The 14,161-nt window shown below is 38.8% G+C and overlaps 1 protein-coding gene across 3 annotated transcripts in view; it reads left to right on the top strand.

The window, feature by feature from the left end:
* Nucleotides 1–14,161, top strand: part of rsf1a (remodeling and spacing factor 1a) — a 112,603-nt gene that overhangs the window by 11,330 nt on the left and 87,112 nt on the right. For 2 of the 3 annotated variants that reach the window (XM_060923472.1, XM_060923474.1), the window contains 7 exons: nt 2,411–2,515; nt 6,595–6,681; nt 9,921–10,000; nt 10,144–10,198; nt 12,867–12,970; nt 13,055–13,122; nt 13,218–13,407. In XM_060923472.1, coding sequence (XP_060779455.1) covers nt 2,411–2,515; nt 6,595–6,681; nt 9,921–10,000; nt 10,144–10,198; nt 12,867–12,970; nt 13,055–13,122; nt 13,218–13,407 — 689 coding nt within the window. The remainder of the gene's footprint in view (nt 1–2,410; nt 2,516–6,594; nt 6,682–9,920; nt 10,001–10,143; nt 10,199–12,866; nt 12,971–13,054; nt 13,123–13,217; nt 13,408–14,161) is intronic. The other variant, XM_060923473.1, reaches the window with a different exon arrangement.

Below are 14,161 nucleotides of genomic sequence, written 5' to 3'. Positions count from 1 at the left end.
GTCCTACATTCTATTTATATTTTCGATCAGCGCAGTGATTTGGTGGCTCCGGATTGGTGGATTGAGTGCACGTGGTAGTGTCAGGTGTGAGTGGGATTGTGGGAAGTGGAGTCCAGAGCATTAGGTGAGCCTGGGAGCGTGACAGTCCAGAAGCATGCATGGTACAACCCCAATTCCAAAAAAGTTGCGACACTGTGTAAAACATAAATAAAAACAGAGTGTGAAAATGTGCAAATCGTGGAACCCCTATATTTCACTGAAAATAGTACAAAGGTAGCATATCAAATGTTGAAACTAGAAATTTTATTTATTTATTTATTTGTTTATTAAGTATATGCTTATTTTGAATTTGATGTCAGCAACACGTTTCAGGAAAGTTGGGACAGGGGTGACAAAAGACTGGAAAAGTTGTGTAATGCTAAAAAAAAATCCTAATTTGGTTAATTGGCAACAGGTCAATAACATGACTGGGTACGAAAAGACTATCCCAGAGAGGCTGAGTCTTTCAGAAGTAAAGATGGGGAGGGTTCACCACTCTGTGAAAGATTGCGTGGGCAAACAGTGCAACAATTTAAGAATAATGTTCCTTAATGTAAAATTGCAAATAATTTGGGGATCACAACATTGATGATACATAATATCATGAAAAGATTCAGAGAATCTGTTGAAATTTCTGTATGCAAGGGACAAGGATGAAAACTGACATTGGATGCCTGTGATCTTCAGGCCCTCAGGAAACAGTGCATTAAAAGCAGACACGTATCTGTAGTGGAAATCATTGTATGGGCTCAGGAACACTTTAGAAAACCATCATCTGTGAAAACAGTTCATTACTGCATCCACAAATGCAAGTTAAAACCAGATATAAACAATATCCAGAAACACCGCCATCTTCTCTGGGCCCAAGCTCTTTTACAGTGGACTGAGGCAAAGTGGAAAATTGTCCCAAGGTCTGACGAATCAAAATTAGAAATTCTTTTTAGAAATCATGGACACCATGTCCTCCAGGCTAAAGAGGAGACGGACCATCCATCTTGTTATCAGTGCACGGTTCTAAATCTTTTTCAGGGAAGGTCTTCCTTCTTTCAACAAGACAATGCCAAACTGCTTTCTGCACATATTAAAACTGCTTGGCTTTGTAGTAAAAGAATCCAGGTGCTAAACTAGCCTGTCTGCAGTCCAGACCTGTCTCCCATTTAAAACATTTGATGCATTATGAAGGACAAAATGCGACAAAGGAGACCCCAAACTGTTGAGCAAATGAATTTGTATATCAGGCAAGAGTGGGATAACGTTTGTCTTTCAAAACTACAGCAATTGGTCTCCGCAGTTCTCCTCTTGTTATCAGTGCACAGTTCAAAAGCCAGCATCTGTGGTGGTATGAGGGTGCATTAGTGCACATGACATGGGTAGTTTGTACGTCTGGGAAGGCATCATTAATGCTGAATGATATATATGTTTCAGAGCAATGTGCTGCTATTCGGACAAAATCTTTTTCAGGGAAGACCCTCCTTCTTTCAGCAAGACAATGCCAAATCTCTTTCTCCACATATTAAAACTGCATGGCTCTGTAGTAAAAGAGTCCAGGTGCTAAACTGGCCTACCTGTAGTCCAGACCTGTCTCCCATTTAAAACATTTGGCACATTATGAAGTGCAAAATATGATAAACGAGACCCCGAACTGTTGAGCAACTGAAATTGTATATCAGGCAAGAATGGGACAACATTTCTCTTTCAAAACTACAGCAATTGGTCTCCTCAGTTCCCAAACGTTTACGGAGTATTGTTAAAAGTAGAGGTGATGCAATACAGTGGTAAACATGCTCCTGTCCCAACTTTTCTGAAACGTGTTTCTGGCATCAAATTCAAAATGAGCATACATTTTTCAAAAAACAATACTATTTTTCAGTTTTAACATTTGATATGTTGTCTTTGTACTATTTTCAATGAAATATAGGGTTTCCATGATTTGCAAATTATGACATTCTGTTCAGACATTTTTGGAATTGGGCTTATGTCTTTGCAACTATACAAGCATCCCTTACCACAACTGTATTTGTAGCTGTACCATGAGTTTTGCATAATCTTCTGCTGTCATCCTGTTGCTTTCAGATGAGCATCATAGCAGCCCTGACACTCTGAGATTTCTGATACTGCCAGAACTTTGTAACAAATTTGCTGCATATTAATATGATGATATGTGATGTACCTTGATCTCAGTGAATTCGCGACCAATGAATTTTTACGATTTTTAATTTTTGTCTCTGTCTGCTGAAAGTGTACAGAGTAAAAGAGGCATTGTTTTGAATTGTGACAGTGTGTTACATAGTGGAATCAACATCCTGTCCATAAACACCGTGATTCCATATTACCATGTAACATCAATGTTTTTGTTTGTTTGTTTTCCCAGATTCTCCTCTGTGACCGGTGTGACAGTGGCTACCACACGGCCTGTCTGCGACCTCCTCTGATGATCATTCCCGATGGAGAATGGTTCTGCCCTCCGTGTCAGCATGTAAGTAGTGACACAAAGTCTGCGCTCCATCATCAGCATAACAGCACGATTGCGACCAAGATATTGCTTTTCCACAGCAATTTTATAAATAAGAAATTAATATTGAGTAAGTGACATTTCAGACATAATGTCTGTTTTTGCTCTGCAAATGGAAATAGATCCCCAAGAAGCCACACCCACTGGTAGCCCCTCAGCTAGCTGGCTAGCGAGCTCACAATAATTTGTACATTTCCGTTCAAACTGCATCCAGTGACATTGGCTTCCCTTCTTCCTTGTCATCTTCATCTGACAAGCTTTCATATTTTAATGCAGAAGTTATATTCATTAAAAATGTCTCATTTGGTATGTCCACTGGTGATTCCACGAACTCTAGCAAAGTAACCCATTTTAGTCAAAGTGTGGCTACAGTTGGAATTTTACACAGCGAACACAGACAAGTGGAGTGATACAAACAGTGAAACGTCCCAGTGCTAAATACTGTATAAGCATTCTCAAACTGCCAGATTAGTGGACCGGACCTAACTGTTGTCTGTCATTTATTGTTAGTTTGTCTTAAGACAGAGTGCAAATGTTTACATACCCTTAGGACACAAAGAACCAAATCATTTAGTGTGTTAGGTTTAATAGCTGTTCCTTCATGATCACATGTAGAAACTAGAAGGGCACTCGGTAGAGTGTATACCTCCACCAAGCCACATATTATCAACATCAAAATCAAATCACATGTTTGAACCTAGGATAATACTAAAGTTGGACACCAAATTTCATCCAAATCTGTTCACGACATTTTGAGTTATGTTGGGAACAGACACAGTAATCCTGGATCCACATAGATATCCAGATTTGCATCAGAATCTAAGCAATTGTTCCTTGGCTCATGGCTGACCTTTCCTCAAAATTTCATCAAAATCTGTTCATTACTTTTTAGAGTTACGTTAGGAACAGACAAACAAATGTAGGCGAAAACATAATCACTGTCAACAAAGTTGGTGTAGGTAAAAATATGTTCAAATAGTGTTCCAGTGTTAAGATCATAATAAAGGAAAAAACGAAAATACAAGTATATCAGCTTAGAAGTTTGGTGTCCCAGTCTCTGTGTGGTGTAAATATTCTCTAATCACTTGCAGGCTCAGTATTTTAACTGTGTTCTTCTTTATTTGGCATACACTGCCTGCCTACCCGTATTTTCTGGACTATAAGCCGCTACTTTTTTCCTAGGTTTTGAACCATGCGGCTTATACAAAGGTGCGGCTATTCTGTGGATTTTTCTTCCACCGCTAGGGGCGCTCTAACCGGAAGTAGAATCAAAAATAAGATAGACGAAAAATCAATGCAAAGAAGAATTAGCAGATCTTTAGCAGATAGAACACACACGACAAATTACTAACTGGTAATTATTTTCAAATCCAGCGAAGATGATTAAAGTGACTTGTGGTTTCAAACACAGGAGAAATGAAGGTAAATAAATACCGGTTATTTTCTCTTGGTTCTGTTCCGTTTTAATCAGCAAAGTTGCTGCCGTGTTAAAAGGCACTGTTCGGAAAGAATCTGTTCAGGTACATACATGTACATTTACAGTACAAAATCGTTCTGTACATGCAGTAAATATCTAATTTTTCAACATAGATATCTGCGGCTTATAGCCCGGTGCGGCTTGTATATCTTTTTTAAAAAAATTTTTAAAAAATAGAGCGGATGCGGCTTATATACAGGTGCGCTCTATAGTCGAGAAAATACGGTATTTTAAATTAAGTTTCAAGACTAAGTGCCCCCCCCCCCAAACTATTTTTCTAATGATTTTGCATTGTTTTTGGTAGTTGTCGTGTGTGTGTGTGTTTATTTATTTATTTTTTGTGTCTTGTATTAAACACCCACATTTCATTTTTATCCCCCGCTGGCCGAAAGGCCCGAAGGGGGATTATGTCGTGGCGATGTCCATCCGTCCGTCCCAGGAAGGGTGCTCACCTTTTGAAATCAACTCCTCTCACAATTTTTGAAGGAATTTCATGAAACTTGGCAGGATTCTTTGTTATATGTCAGTAATATGCATATTGTAATTTTGTTAAATTCGGTCACATTTTACCAGAGTTACAGCCCTTGATTAACAAAATTATAATTTGACAATTTCATGAGAGTTTGATTTCCTTCTGAAATCAACTCCTTTCACAATTTTTGGACCAATTTCACCAAACTTGGCAAAAAGCATTGGTATATGTCGGTACTACACATATTGAAAATTTGTTGCAAATTTTGGGCAAATTTTACCAGAGTTATGCCCTTGATTATTAACAAACTTGTACTTTGGCAATTTCATCAAGGTGTGCTTGCTTTCTGAAATCAACTTCCCTCGCAATTTTTATTATCCCCCGTTGGCCGAAAGGCCCGAAGGAGTATTATGTCGTGGCGATGTTCACCCGTCCGTCCCGGGAAAGGTGCTCACCTTCTGAAATCAACTCCTCTCACAATTTTTAGAGGAATTTCACGAAACTTGACAGGATTCTTTGTTATATGTTGGTAATACGCATATTGCAATTTCATTCAATTCAGTTGCATTTTACCAGAGTTATGACATTGTTGCCAGCGGGGGATATTGTGCCCTCAGAGCACTCTTGTCATAAAAAGTTTTTGGTAGACAAATTCTAAAAAAAAGAGGTTATTTTTCTTTTTTGAACCCAGATACCTTGAAGGATACAAACCTTTGCACTCCTCTGGATCCATTTACTTAAAGTAATATTCTCTTATTAAATTGAATTTGTCTTTGATGTGGTTCAGTCAATTAAAAAAAAACAGATCTCCCAAATGGCACACTGGAAAAAAGTGTTTGCGCTATTGTCCAGAGCGTGAATCCTGATGTTGGCACAGCTGTCCATAATTGGGAGTCAAGAGGGCCAAATTGGGCGTGCTGTCTGTCACTGTCAGAATGATGCTAGCTGGTTGTCGGTGTCTGTGAGCTCATGTATGCGGAAGAGCGTAGCGAGAGCTTTCGTCTGTGACGTTGCATGAACAGCAGTTCAAAAAGCTCTGGTTGGCTGTGTTACACAGAGTTTCAGAGGAAGCGTGTGTTAGCCTTCAGCCTCTCTGGTAACCCTGACCTTATTGTATAGAGCTGGCTGATAAGTGGGAATTGGCAGGTGACCAAATAGAGAAGAAAAACAGGGAAAATAAAAGCAAACACACTTTAAAGAAAGTGCCAGATGAATGCAATTGTGAACTACAAACAAGATCATTCAAGACTGTTATCCACTGCACATTGTACACATAGACAGAGGTGGAGAGTAACGAAGTACATTTACTTGAGTATTGTACTTAAGTACATTTTTAGAGTACCTGTACTTTACTCGAGTATTTTTTTGGAAACTTATGACTTTAACTTCACTACATTTGAAAGACAAATACTTTGTACTCCACTACATTTCTATCAAGGTCCTCATTACTATGAAGCAGCTTTGAAAGTGGATGTTTTTTTTTCTTTTCTTTTCTAAAATGTGATTTTTTTTCCCGCATGTGACACTGAGACAGTCAGTAATCACTAGGGTCACGTCACGTCATAGACTGTATAAAATCAAGTTCAGTGATTTCTCAGCAACATTATTTGAACTCTGTCAGTTGATGGCAGAATGGAAGGAGGCGGTTCTTCTGTGGAATGCATGGGTACATACATAAAAATAACATGGGTACATACCCATGGCCATACCTCGAACCTATGTTTCAGTTTTCTGTACGGATTAAAGATTCATTTCATTTTAATTGTTTGCTTTGTTTGCCTAAAACGAACCACATCACAGCATACAAAAACTCGCCGCCCAACCTGCGGAAGCATATTGATCTATATAAATGTTTTATTCCAAGAGAAAGCTTGTAATGAAGTTGTCTGTGCTTTTAGAACTAACGATAACATTGCAATAGCTATGCAGTCTGGTTAGTCAAATGACTTTCTATGGATTTGCCTGCCAGGTTGCCATAGCCTTGTCCACAGCTAACATTAACACATACCTAGTTAACTTGGACACTGTTAGTTAGCATGTAAAAATGGAGTTACCCTAACATGAATAACATTAACTTATCTGAAGTCCTTTCAGAAATACATTTCTGCAGGGGCGTCGTGGCTCAGGTGGCTAAGGCGCCATACCATAAATCTGGGGACCCGGGTTCGATTCCGACCCGAGGTAATTTCCCGATCCCTCCCTGTCTCTCTCTCCCGATCATTTCCTGTCCTGTCTCTACACTATCCTATCTAATAAAGGTGAAAAAGCCCCAAAAAAATATCTTTAAAAAGAAATATGTTTTTGCATAATCTTGCCAAATAAACAGAATGTAGAAATCTGTTTAAATGTGTTTATTCTACAGGTTCTACAGTGCTCAGCATAAATGAGTACACCCCCTTTGAAAAGTAACATTTTAAACAATATCTCAATGAACACAAACAATTTCCAAAATGTTGACAAGACAAAGTTTATTATAATATTATATAATATAATATTTATTATATATATCTGTTTAACTTATAACATGAAAGTAAGGTTAATAATATAAACTTGGATTACACATTTTTCAGCTTTACTCAAATTAGGGTGGTGCAAAAATGAGTACACCCCACAACAAAAACTACTACATCTAGTACTTTGTATGGCCTCCATGATTTTTAATGACAGCTCCAAGTCTTCTAGGCATGGAATGAACAAGTTGGTGACATTTTGCAACATCAATCTTTTTCCATTCTTCAACAATGACCTCTTTTAGTGACTGGATGCTGGATAGAGAGTGATGCTCAACTTGTCTCTTCAGAATTCCCCAAAGAAAATAATTTCTTTACACCACAAAGGTGAAGGCTACAAGAAGATCAGCAAAGCTTTACTTATTAGTCAGAATACTGTAGCAAAAGTGGTACAAAAATTTAAGAAAGATGGAACTGCAACCATCTCACAGAGACGTCCAGGTCTTCCACGGAAGTTAATACCTCGACAGGAGCGTCTTCTGATGAGGAGGGTTGAAGAAAATCAGCATGCAAGTTCACTGCAGTTATCTAAAGAAGTAGAAAGCCAAACTGGGGTGACTATTTCCCATGACACAATATGGCGTACACTGCAGAGGAATGGCATGCATGGATGCCGTCTACGAAATAAGCCTCTCCTAAAGCCCAGGCACAAAAAAGCCCGCCTAGAGTTTGCCAGGGCCCATGCTGACAAAGATGAAGACTACTGGGACTCTAGACTCTGGAGTGATGAGGCCAAGATAAATGTTTTTGGAACTGATGGCTTCAAAACTGTATGGCGTCGCAAAGGTGAGGAATACAAAGAAAAATGCATGGTGCCTACAGTGAAACATGGTGGTGGCAGTGTCCTTATGTGGGGCTGCATGAGTGCTGCTGGTGTCGGGGAGCTGCATTTCATTGATGGCATCATGAATTCACAGATGTATTGCTCTAGATGTATTGCCCTTGGTCGTCATGCACTTTTCCAACATGACTAAACACACATCTAAGGCCACTGTTGGATTTCTGAAGAAGAACAGGGTAAAAGTGATTCAGTGGCCAAGTATGTCTCCTGATCTGAACCCAATCGAACACCTATGGGGAATTCTGAAGAGACAAGTTGAGCATCACTCTCCATCCAGCATCCAGTCACTAAAAGAGGTCATTGTTGAAGCATGGAAAAAGATTGATGTTGTAAAATGTTGCCAACTTGTTCATTCCATGCCTAGAAGACTTGGTGCTGTCATTAAAAATCATGGAGGCCATACAAAGTACTAGATGTAGTAGTTTTTGTTGTGGGGTGTACTCATTTTTGCACCACCCTAATTTGAGTAAAACTGAAAAATGTGTAATCTAAGTTATATTATTAACCTTACTTTTTCCTGTTATAAGTTAAACAGATGTTATATTAAACTTTGTCTTGTCAACATTTTGGAAATTGTTTGTGTTCATTGAGATATTGTTTAAAATGTTACTTTTCAAAGGGGGTGTACTCATTTACGCTGAGCACTGTACAAGTGAGTCAGTAAATCCAGTCGGTTGCTTCAGAGGCATTAGGTTTTGTAAGCGTTGTGGCAATAATACAGCAATGGCTCATCTCATCTCATTATCTCTAGCCGCTTTATCCTTCTACAGGGTCACAGGCAAGCTGGAGCCTATCCCAGCTGACTATGGGCGAAAGGCGGGGTACACCCTGGACAAGTCGCCAGGTCATCACAGGGCTGACGCATAGACACAGACAACCATTCACACTCACATTCACACCTACGGTCAATTTAGAGTCACCAGTTAACCTAACCTGCATGTCTTTGGACTGTGGGGGAAACCGGAGCACCCGGAGGAAACCCACGCGGACACGGGGAGAACATGCAAACTCCGCACAGAAAGGCCCTCGCCGGCCACGGGGCTCGAACCCGGACCTTCTTGCTGTGAGGCGACAGCGCTAACCACTACACCACCGTGCCGCCCATACAGCAATGTGTTGACAGAAAATGTACTTCTAATACTTAAAGTGCCATTCCACCATTGGATGTATTCTTTGGCATAAAATACAATATATTTTATGACAACATGACTAGACAGAGAAATCTTTTAGCTTCAAAATGATATATCAAACATAATTTTTTGACAACGACAAGTATATTAATTTTGCGACCAAAGTCACCTACCCTTTAAATTTCCGCGCGGTAGTGAAACGTGATGTCATTGGCAGGTTCCCCTTCTTGTGTACCACATGTCGGTCTATTTTTAGACCAGGAAACCCCCAAAGTGAGAGAGTCATTTCTCCTCGTATATGGGGGCCAAAAAAATTGCGAAAAATTTTGAGTTAATCTTTCAGTTAGCTAGATTTATTGGTATTAGCTAGATTTATTGGTATTATTTTTATCACGTTCTATCCACCATTGCTGATAATATGTGCCACGTCACACGTCACGTGGTACACAAGAAGGGGAACCTGCCGATGACATCACGCGCGGAAATTAAAAGGGTAGGTGACTTTGGTCGCAGAATTAATATACTTGTCGTTGTCAAAAAATTATGTTTGATATATCATTTTGAAGCTAAAAGATTTCTCTATCTAGTGATACCATTTATATATGTTGTCAAAATATATTGTATTTTATGCCAAAGAATACATCCAATGGTGGAATGGCACTTTAAGTATTTTTAAAAGCAAGTACTTCAGTACTTTCACTTGTATTGGAGTAACATTTGACCAGTGGGATCTGTACTTTGACTTAAGTAATGAAGTTGGGTACTTTGTCCACCTCTGCACATAGAGCTGGATGCAGGACTAAATCTTCACCAATTTAAAAGGAAAAAAATAACAGCAAGGTTTATTTACTTTATTGTGACTATACAGTGAGTTCAAGCATCATGTGCATCTGTATCTGTCATTTTCAGACACATGTATCTGTGTTATGTCATTTTCAGAAGCTGCTGTGTGAGAGGCTGGAGGAACAGTTGCAGAACCTGGACACAGCTCTGAAGAAACGGGAAAGAGCTGAGAGGAGGTGCAGAGACCCCACACAACACACACACCTGACAAACACTGTTTGCCTGTTTGACCTCTGTGGTTTTCCTGTATTTTGTCACTTTGTCAGTGTGTACACTAGTTCAGACCTGCAAGTTTTCACCCATGTTTTCGTGTCTGTAGGCGTGAGCGCCTGGTCTATGTAGGAATCAGTGTGGAGAACATCATACCCAATCCAGTAAGTACATTTCAATGAAACACAATTTTGTTTAGCAAAAAAAAAAAAAAGATGCATTTATTCATATACTATATTGTTTTTATTTGGATTGTCAATCGATTAAAGTATTTAATCGTGATTTTTGTCCATGGTTAACTCACGAATAATTGCAAATTAATCGCACATTTTTTTATCTGTTCTAAATGTACCTTAAATTTTTCAGGTTTTTGGGGAGTAGGAGTGGACAAATATACTTGTTTTATGCAAATGTATGTGACCAGGTTAGGCTGAAAACAGCAAAAATTATTTTTGTGGGTGTTTTATTCCCCCATTGCATTTTAAAAAATAAAGCAGCGTTAACTTTATATTTTTGAGGGTTTAGCACAATTCAGAGTAAACAAAACAATATAGTAATTTCTTCTAGTTCTGTACTTAACTTCCAGCCTCAAAATATGCAATAAAATAAACTAAACAAACTTGGTGCTGTGGACTCTGGACAACAGGAGTGGCTATCTTTAAATAAAGAAAATAAATACATTTGTTAAGGTCACACAGCTCAAGAATATGTTTTCCAGTAAAATGCAAAAACTCATTGGTAAATCTACAATACATTCATGAGCAAAAACTGCATTTATAAATTCTTTTAGATAACTCTCAAATTTCTCAAAATAAAACAAACTCTAACTCCAGTGTGCAACCACACACACACACACACACACCTGGGCCTTAACACATCTTCTTTTCTCCTCTCTGTACCATCAAAAGCATATAAAATACACACATTTTGTGTAAACAGAATGTAACAATACAAGTTGATTCTGTACACAAGTGCACTTTATCATGACTTATGCCAACCAGCTACTCGCTATATCGCTCACTCACTCGCGCTACATGATTTCACAAACTACGGGAGAGGGGCACAGAATGTGCGTGCGTTAATCGTGCGTCAAAAAATTTAGTGGTGTTAAAAGAAATTTGTATGAACATGTTATCATCGCGTTAACTCCGACAGCCCTAGTTTTTATAGTAACTGTTAAGTCCTGTTAAGACTTGTTTGGCCAGATCTTACACTTTTTAAGATTAATAACTGTTATTACCTCTGCCAACTTTGTTGGAAGAGGTTATGTTTTTGCCTTCATTTGTTTGTTTATCTGTTCCCAATGTTACTCAAAAAGTAGTAAACGGATTTTGTTGAAATTTGGTGTACAGCTTTAGTATTATCCTCGGTTCAAGTGATTTGATTTTGACGTTGATAATATATGGCTTGGTAGAGATATACACTCTACCGAGTGCCCTTGTAGTTTTAACAAAAAAAAAACCCCAGAACTGTAGACATGATGTCGTGTTTGCTTCCTTACAAAAATATTAATGAAACATTTATAGAAGAAGTCTTGACCATGAAAAAGTCTTCAGGACAGAGGGCTTTGCAGTTTTCAGTTATATGACAGTATGTGTTTCTCTTTGCATATATTCAGGGCTCGACATTAACTTTTTAATCCACTTGTCCAATCGGACAAGCAACAAGATTTTTCAGACTTGTTCTGACCATAACCTTTTTACTCCTATGTATTTACTAGTTCGATGAAAGGAAAGTAGTTTACAAAGTTTATCAAAAAGCATGTATAGTTATGATAATTATTATGCTTTAATGATTTTTAATTTTTCAATAAAACTCAAACTTTAACAATAAAAAGAAACTATCCAGTGCCCCATTATGGTGCATTTGTTGTTATAACCCATGACCTGATCTGCAGTTTTTCACTTTCTTTTGACGAAATGAAACTGAAAGAAAACAAGTCAGATATACAAGCCAGGGTAACAGAATCATGTTGTGAAGGAAAACAAACCATAAGTGAGTTCAGCACTGTTGTAAAATTCCAGCAAAATATTTTATGACATTTGTGATGGTTAATGTGTACCATACAAAAGAGAAATACAGTGAATGTCCAAATGAAATGAAAATTCACCACAGATATTTATTTTATTGACATATTTGATCTCCAGGTCTCCAGTTTAGATGAATTCAAAGTCTGTAATTAGATATTATGATGTGGTTGTTTTTACACATGCACCTGCTGTGCTCGGCTTCCCTGGAATTTCGTAAACAATAACATGGCTGGATCACTGAGGTGTTGGAATTTGATTGATGTAACTCTTGAATACTTAGGATAAAAATTGTGATTTTCAACAAATATTCAACTTGTCCTGTCAGATAGGCAGATGCGGATTTGACTTGTCCAGACCAAATATTTGGTTATCCTGGACAGTCAGACTACTGATAATGCCAAGCCCTGATGTTACATATGCAATGATAAACTTGAGTGATTAGGTTGAGGAACTGTCAGAACCTGAATCATAGACTGTGTTGACAGTGCTAGTATTTCTACCCGTGTTGTTTTTAATTCAAAAAGGAGGGCGGGGAGCTTTCAATTTAAGCTACACCCACATTGGGTGGAAATCTGTCTAGCTGTAACGTAAAACGTAGTTGCAGTCCATTTCATGCTGCCACTTCTGATGGGTCCTGCTCACTCTGTCCACTGGATGCAATGTCATCAATTTTACAGCTGATTTCTCCTTTGTGTTAAAAAAAACTGAAGAAAAACAAGAAAATATTTTTGCTTCATAGCAATATTTTGGGCAGTAGTTTGACCAGCCAGATTCATAATCCATTTCTATCTTTTATCCACAGGATGCTGATGCAGAGGATGGAAAACAAGAGAAGAAAAAAGGCACAAAGAAGTGTAAGAACCTGGAGAGGAGATCAACACGAAAGAGAAAATCCATTAGTTACAGGTGATTTTGATGTGCCACAGAACTCAGACTTGACAATCTCTCCTGTGATAATCACATTTTCATTTATTCATTTTTAATTACCAGGTTTGATGACTTTGATGAAGCGATCGATGAAGCCATAGAGGAAGATGTACAGAATTCAGATGGAGGAGGTGGGGAAATGTGTTTGCTTAAGCGGACGTAAGAACGTCAGTTTGTTCATTATTCTTGGAATAAGTTGTAGTATTTTTTTTGTAAATTCACATAGATGTGGATCTTGGTAAGGATATGGCTGCTGTCACAGAGCAGGGAGAGAAGGACGTAGCCAAGGAGATCCGACAGCCTGTGAAAACTCCTGCTCCGCGCAAGAGGAAACGCCGCCGGAGACTGAACGATTTAGACAGCGAAAGTACACTGGATGAGGAGGAGAGTGAGGATGAGTTTCAGATCAGTGACAGGTGAGGGTTTTAAGCAGGGGCATTTCTAGCTATTGAAAAGACCAGGGGCTAAGTAAAATTTTCCTGGGGCTTGTATTTTTTAAGGGAGATTGGCATCAATAGGTTGGGGAGGTTATATCCAGTGTTGTAGTCGAATCACTAAACCTCGAGTCCAAATTCATTCTCGAGTCCCCAGTGTTCAAGTCTGAGTCAAGTCCAAGTCATTAAAAAAAAATTCGAGTCAAATCCACTATTGATCCTAGTCGAGTCCGAGAATAAGACTCCAACCGCACTATTTGACGGTGGCTGTTTTAGTGCCATTAACATTAGTTTGTTCCTGAACATGACGTATGAACAGGTGAATGTGCATTCGCTTTGACAGGGAGTGCGAAGTATTCTGTCAGAGATGGTTGGGAGATGGATGTAAGTGCAGAAGGTGTGTTTATTAATACAAGTGAAGACAGGTAAACAATCCAGAACGACAGGCAAAATCATTGTGACAGTTCATGTAGGTGGGTGGAGCACAGAAGGATGGCAGGCCAGAACTGAGTTCACAAAACTCTCTTTTATTCAGCTTTTCAGCTTGTATAAACACTCTCACACACTCAGACACACGCACACACATCAGCCGTCTGGTTCGGGAGAGAGCTCCCTCTTCTCTCGCTCTCTCTCCTTAAATAGGGCGTGGTCACTGGGAAGACACACAAACGCATTAATTAACGACAGGTGTAGTGATTCTGCCACTTACCTTCCCTGACTCCGCCCTCCTGTCACA

The sequence above is a fragment of the Neoarius graeffei genome, chromosome 6 (genome assembly GCF_027579695.1).
Source record: "Neoarius graeffei isolate fNeoGra1 chromosome 6, fNeoGra1.pri, whole genome shotgun sequence".
Lineage (NCBI taxonomy): Eukaryota > Metazoa > Chordata > Actinopteri > Siluriformes > Ariidae > Neoarius > Neoarius graeffei.
The sequence above is the reverse complement of the archived record's forward strand: the minus strand, read 5'-3'. Positions and strand labels throughout refer to the sequence as shown.